The sequence below is a fragment of the Emiliania huxleyi genome (assembly GCF_000372725.1).
Source record: "Emiliania huxleyi CCMP1516 unplaced genomic scaffold EMIHUscaffold_382, whole genome shotgun sequence".
Classification (NCBI taxonomy): Eukaryota; Haptophyta; order Isochrysidales; family Noelaerhabdaceae; genus Emiliania; species Emiliania huxleyi.
Window position 1 is genome coordinate 75,307 of NW_005199103.1, and position 6,368 is coordinate 81,674.

Below are 6,368 nucleotides of genomic sequence, written 5' to 3' on the forward strand. Positions count from 1 at the left end.
ATTGAGCCACATGGCGGACGCTCTCCTGCACTACCCCCACGCACCGTGTTTTTTTAGTGGTACACGATTTCAGGAACCCCCCCCCAAACACAGGGTAGGATCTAGGAACACCACGGGCCGGCGACGAGTTCGAGAGAGGCGCCGGCGGGAGAGACTGGCCAGTCTGTGTCTGAGACTCTCTCTCTCGCTTCTCTGTGTACGTACTTTTAGCTTACTGGGAGAAAAGGGAGAGGGTCTCTCTTCTGTGTACGGTCACGTGCAGTATAGAGGATGTGGATGCTGAGTTGACACGGAAATCGGAGGACGCGACCCACTTCGCCACAGACGGTCCCGCGCCTCGCCGGTCGCCGCTCGACGGGTACGGCTTTACACGACTACACACGACCGCGGCTCGTACTCGCTGTGCCTGTACCCGTCTTTGTCCGGAGTGAAAAGTCCAACGCGCTCGTCGGTGACGGTGCCCCCCAACCTGCGCCGCGCTCGGCGAACCTCGACAGCGCCTTCGGTGGCATGCAGGCAGCTCTTTGCGCCTGAAGCCTGGAGAGCAGCTCCTCTGCTGCTCACACACTCTGCACAGATGGCACAGCCTACCGTGTGCGGCTGCCACAGCTGTGACAGCGATGGGCTCGCCCTCACTGGCCCTCAGTCACTTGTGCTGCGGCCACACTGTGAGACCATGGGTGTGAGGTAAAACCACGCTACCAGCGCTTGGTCACATCGGCCCCGAGGTCAGATCCTTCTACTCTGTTGATGACAACACTTGTCTACTCGCTGGAGCCGAGCAGGGAGGGCCCAGCGCACAACCCCTGGTCAACTCTCACCCTCCACACCCCGTAGTAGCGTAGTAGTACTGTGTGACTCTGTCATGTCTGTCTCTCTCAAAAACAGCCTACCGTGTGCGGCTGCCACAGCTGTCACAGCGATGGGCTCGCCCTCACTGGCCCTCAGTCACTTGTGCTGCGGCTTGTGTGAGCGACACTGCTCGGCGACTGCCGGCACACTGTGAGACCATGGGTGTGAGGTAAAAACACGCTACCAGCGCTTGGTTGAAGCCCCGTACATCAGCCCTGGAGGTCAGAGATCCTTATCTATACTCTGTTAGAGGGTCCACAGCGCCCCAAAATCCACCAGTGTGGGATTTCGCGCTAAGCTTGACCTGAATAGCTCGCATGTACCTCCTGCGAGCGCTGTGATCGCCGCAGACTGGCTCCAACTTGACGGCGGCATGGAGACGTGATGCCTCCATGCCGCCGTCAAGTCGAAATCGACATGCGAGTCGATCTTTGGCCCGCCAGAGGTACATGCGGCGTTTCGGGCGACAAACAGCGCTGCGACCGCGAAGTGGCGGTGGACATGCTCCCATGTTGCCGACGCGGCGCCGGAGTGGCCGGCGCTGCTCGCCGCGACCACGACGGCTACTCTGATACTCCGGGCCGACCCGTCCTACCCGACGGTGGCACTCTTCCACGTCTCGCTCACGCTGAGAAAAATTCTGAAACGGCGTGCAGCAGAGTCACCGACGAGTCGGTCCGCGTGACTCCTCGTGTCCCGTACCGTTCTCAACATCCATAAACTCACTTTGGCCTCACTGAATCGATGCCTCAATCCTGAATCCTCAGATTTTAGATTAGGACGCTGTGGACCCTCTAACTCTGTTGATGACAACACTTGTCTACTCGCTGGAGCCGAGCAGGAGAGGGCCCAGCGCACAACCCCTGGCTAACTCCCACCCTCGCTCCACACCCCGTAAAGTACGATAAATAAATAAATAAAGTCAATCTCCATTTTTTTCTGAGCTTAGCCTTTTTTCCGCTCTACAACTACAACTACAACACCGCCGCCCGCTCCAGCACCGCTGCAGCCTCCTCCTGCCCGAGCCTCACCGCCAGTCCGTGAGCCGTGTGACCGTGCGCGTCGCGCGCCTCAAGGTCGGCCCCGCTCTGCACCAGCATCCGCACGGCGCGCGCGTGCCCGCCGGCCGCCGCCACGTGGAGCGGCGTGTTGCCTCCGCTCGCCACCGCGTCGACGGTGGCGCCGCCACCCAGCAGCGCCTATTGCAATCGCGTCTCGCACTCATCGCACCCACGTCGCGAGCCCGGCGGCGCCACCACCTCCCGAAGAGGGCCTCGAGAGCGTCGCAGTGGCCGAGCCCGGCGGCGAAGTGAAGTGGCGTCGCGCCGCTCGCCACCGCCACAGCGTCCACCTCTGCGCCGTCTCGGAGGAGCCGCGCCACCGCCGCCGCGGCTCCGCTCTGCGCAGCGGCGTGCAGCGGCGTGAAGGGCTCCGTCTCGTCAATGACCATCGTGACGCCGACTGTGTCCGCGGCGTAGTTGAGGGTCGCGTGGTGCTGCTGGTCCGGTACCCACAGGAGCTCCCCCTCGCGCTGCGTGCACTGCCACACGTGCGGCTCCCAGCCGTCCGGCAGCGATGCGCCCGACAGGCTCTCCCGCGGCGCCTCGAGCGACTGCCACGCGAAGCTGGCGTTCGGCCGCCGCACGAGCCAGCGCTTGGCGCCTCCGAGCAGCGCGAAGAGCGCCGGCCCATGCGCGTGGAAGGGGCGTCCGTTCGCCCAGCCGCCCGCCGAGAGGAGGAGCCGGCCGGCAGTGCTCGGCCGCTCCTCGCTGTGGCGCGCAAGGACCGTCCTGAAGAAGCTGAGCGACGGCACGTCCGCCGAGAGATCGCGGGCGGCGGGCGCGACCCCCGTGCCTGCAGGAAGGCTCGGTGGAAAGTCGAGAGGGCTGTTCGGGGGCGGCGGTGCACGCGGGCACGAGTCCAGTGCCTCCGAGCGCGAACTCTCCGGACGAGAGATCTACGCCGCCCAGCTCGTCGAACACGTACGCGTCGGCCGGCAGCTGCCCGCTCGCCAGCTCGAGAGAGTACCGGCCGAGGGAGGAGGGCGCGCTCTCTGCTTCGTCGCCGATGAAGCGGCCGCCGCTCAGCGTCACGCTCAGCGGCAACTCACCGTGGTCCCGCACAAGGCGCTCCAGCGGAGGCGCCGCCCATGAGTGAGGGACAGGACGGATCACAACCGGCTCCTCCGCCGCCACGAGCGCCGCCGCCAGCGCCTCCTCGCCGAGTGCCGTGCCGTCTATCACCGCCATGTTGCACTCGGCGGGCGGATCGACGCCGCACCGGCCACAGGCGCGAGGGCAGCGGCCATGGACCGTGCCCGAGAGGCCGAATGGCGGCGGGTTCCAAATCTCGGCGAACTGACTCGAGCAGAGGTCGAGCTCAGCGAGGGACGAGCAGCCAACGGTCTCGGATGGACAGCCGTCGACCGAGCAAGGCCACGGGCCTTCGTCGACGCACCGGGTATCAGCCGTCGCGCCGGTGGCCGAGGAGAGGAGAAGGAGCATCGGCGCAGTGCGTGCAGTTCGTGGCAAGCCAAACCTGTGACCTCGATCCAGTCGACGAATCGCCCGAGTCAATCCCTAAACAAGAAAACGCGCCAGCCTCGTTTAAAATCCCTGTGTGGTGGCGGCGTGCCGTCCTCCCATCCCTCCCTTGGGAGTGCCTGTTTTCTTTCTTTCTTGTGTTTTTTGGCGGCTAGGCCCCCCCCCCCCCCTCTTCAGCCGGGCTGGTTCTGGACGACGCGCAAGTCCACCCCGAAGGGGAGGCCGCTCGCGCCTTTCCACGAGGCCTTGTCCTTCCCCAGCGCGCCTCGAAAGTCAGTTGCGTCCAGCTGGGCGCTCGTGAACCTCGCGTCAGTCACCTCGGCTCCTCGGAACACGGCGCCCTGCAGTGACGCCCCGCTGAAGTCGGCGAGCACCAGCTGCGCCTCGGAGAAGTCGACGCCGCGCGCGTCCGCGCGCGCCAGCCGCGCCTCGGGCATGTTCGCGCCGCGAAAAGAGACGTTCACCATCGAGGCGTTGGAGAGGTCGCAGGGCCCCTGCAGGTTGACGCCGGCGAAGGACGTGTGACGGATCGTCGCGTCGCGGAGGCGCACGTCGATCAGCCGCGACGACGAGTCGAGGCGCGCCTCGCTGACCAGAGCGCCGTGCAGCCGCATGTCCTCCATGGCGGCGGCGCGCAGGTCGGCGCCCGCCCACGAAGAGTTGGGAAAGCTGCAGTCCGTGACCTGGGCGCGGCGGAGGTCTGCGCCGTCGAAGACAGAGCGTTCGCCCGACGTCACAAACTTGACGACCGCGCCCACCAGCCTCGCGCCGCGGAAGGAGGCGCCGCTCAGCACCGCCGACGTCAGGTCCGCGCCGGCCAAGTCCGCCCCGCTCAGGTCGGCGCCGGAGAGGTCCGCCCTCGCCAGATTCGCCTTCCGGAGCCGCGCGCGCCGCAAGGAGGCGCCAGCCAGCTTCGCGTCGGTCAGCGTCGCGACGGAGAGGTCAGCGCCGTCCAGCGTCGCTCCGCTCAGGTCCACGCCGTCAAAGGCCGAGGCTTGGAGATCCAGCCCGCGGAAATTGGCTCGGCGCAGGTGACCTGCGCCGGCGCTTGCAGCGCAAGGCCCCGCCAGGTTGCTGCCCGGTCCGGCGACGTGGAGCAGGCAGGGATTCGGCGGTGGCAAGGGCGGCGGGCCCGGTGGAGCGGGCGGCGGAATGGAGGGCGGCGATGGCAGCCGGGGCGGCGGAGGCGGCGGAGGCTGCGGTTCTGGCGGGGAGAGAGGCGGCGGCGGCAAGGGTGGCAGTGGCGGCGGCGACGGCTCGGGCGGCGGCTGTGGGATTGGTGGTGCGGGGATCGCCGCACCGCTGCTCTTGGTGAAGCCGCGAAAGGATGCGACGTGACCGGGCCTACACGTGCGGTATACACATGCGTCAGACGTGGAGATGTGTAGCGGGCAATCGTGAATTCTCTGCCGCTGTGTGTACGCACCGGAGGCGACAGGTATCGAGGCCATTCGGGACGACGTGGCTGATTTCCTCCTTGTGGAGCCTGCAGCGAGTGTAAGGCCCGCTCGATAGCTGAAAGTCAATCGCGACGCACTCGAGCCACTTTGCACACAGCGCCTGGCACTCTGCCTCCTTCACGCTCCAAACCTCATCATACGATCCATAGTTTCCACCCGGGGTCCGGCACGAGCCGCGCTTGCCGCCGGCGAGAGGCCATAGGCGGAGGGCCCAGGCAGGCATGAGCGCGAGGTCTATCAACGGCGGGTGCCGATGCGCGCTTTGAGAGGCTTCGCCTGCAAGAATTCTTTTTTACTAAAAAAGAAATTGACGTCCCATTTAGCAAGATCCCAGAAAGGCACCTCCGCCTCTGGACAGGGTGGCCCCCGTTTATTTCTTCAGGAAAGTGCCCGCCGCACGGCCCCCCCCGGGCCGGGGGTTGACGCCTCCATCGACCTTTGCCACCAATGCTCGTGGCGACGGGGCTCGCGGCCGGTGCCACGACATCCGCAGCGGCGGTGCTGCCGCTGCTGGTCATCTTCGACGACAGCCTCCAGAACCGGTGGCAGCTCGTGACCGGCGGTGCTCACACCGACCTGAGCGCGCCCAGAGATACCGGCCGGCTGCGCGGCGGCCGCCGGGTGCCATGTGGCCGTTCAATCAGCTCAAATTTCAACCGCACGGGGCAGACGGTGGTGTTCCGCACCGATGCAGCCGTCATGCTCGCAGACTCGCTCCCGCTCTCTCTCTCCTTTGCCTTCAACCCGGTAACCGCTGCCCCATAACTAATGGCAGATGCTGCTCCCCACTCCCACAGCTCAACCCGCCCTACACAACGGCCGCTCCACTGCACGGCTGATCCCCGCGCCAAACGCAGGCGGCATGGCCGTCAAGGCCGAACAAGTGCGGCGGCGCCTCCGCAGTGACGCGAGGCTCGTGCTCGGCGCTGTTTTGCGTCTCTGTGCGGAGGTACGCAAATGGGGTACAGTGAACATTTTCCACCTCGCCCTCATCTTTCGCGATACCCCGCATCAATAGGCATGAGAGAATCCCGGTAGTCACAGGCACTCAGCTTGCTCACCAGCGTCCCTCCTCTTCCTGCCCTCAGGACGGGTCTCGCGGACGGAGACACCGCTTTTGTCCCGCTTTGCAGCTCGGGCCACCGGCGAGCGGAGGCGCGGGGCCACGCCACGAGCGGGTCCGAATTCACTCGGCGACCGGTAAACTAGCGACGGTGTCACTTTTCAAAGACGTACGTAACACGCGGACCGCCTCCCCCACCGTGCGATTGCCTTCAGTGGCCGCCAGACGTCCGGACCGCTCGCTTCTTGTGTGCAGCAGGGATTGCTGGCGAATGCCGCAAGTGGCTTTGGTGCTCGCGAGCACCCTCGCATACCCTTTCTTCGGCCTAGGGCCAAGCCTCCGGTCCCGTGCCGCCCACATGTTGCCCGACTTGGATGCCTGAGGCACGGCTGTGGCCGGTAGTGCACGAAAAACGAGAAAACAGGCATTTCGATTCGCCGACTTGCCCAT

The 6,368-nt window shown here is 65.7% G+C and overlaps 3 protein-coding genes across 3 annotated transcripts; 1 reads left to right on the forward strand and 2 right to left on the reverse strand.

Moving 5' to 3' along the window:
- Positions 1 to 865: 865 nt before the first annotated feature.
- On the forward strand, positions 866 to 1,650 carry EMIHUDRAFT_243257 (hypothetical protein; the record flags this gene model as incomplete). The annotated part of the gene is made up of 4 exons (XM_005771508.1): positions 866 to 894; positions 1,105 to 1,171; positions 1,259 to 1,527; positions 1,632 to 1,650. 4 exons carry the CDS (start codon positions 866 to 868, stop codon positions 1,648 to 1,650), a joined length of 384 nt encoding a protein of 127 aa, XP_005771565.1.
- A 176-nt stretch (positions 1,651 to 1,826) lies between these two features.
- Positions 1,827 to 3,356, reverse strand: EMIHUDRAFT_118153 (hypothetical protein; the record flags this gene model as incomplete). The annotated part of the gene is made up of 3 exons (XM_005771509.1): positions 1,827 to 2,051; positions 2,189 to 2,706; positions 2,963 to 3,356. The coding sequence occupies 3 exons, from the start codon at positions 3,354 to 3,356 to the stop codon at positions 1,827 to 1,829; spliced, it is 1,137 nt and encodes a 378-aa protein (XP_005771566.1).
- Positions 3,357 to 3,655: 299 nt separating this feature from the next.
- On the reverse strand, positions 3,656 to 4,450 carry EMIHUDRAFT_46154 (hypothetical protein; the record flags this gene model as incomplete). Its single annotated transcript, XM_005771510.1, has 2 exons — positions 3,656 to 4,012; positions 4,145 to 4,450. Coding segments are annotated over 2 exons (663 nt in total), but the record flags the coding sequence as incomplete, so codon positions are not given.
- Positions 4,451 to 6,368: the final 1,918 nt, after the last annotated feature.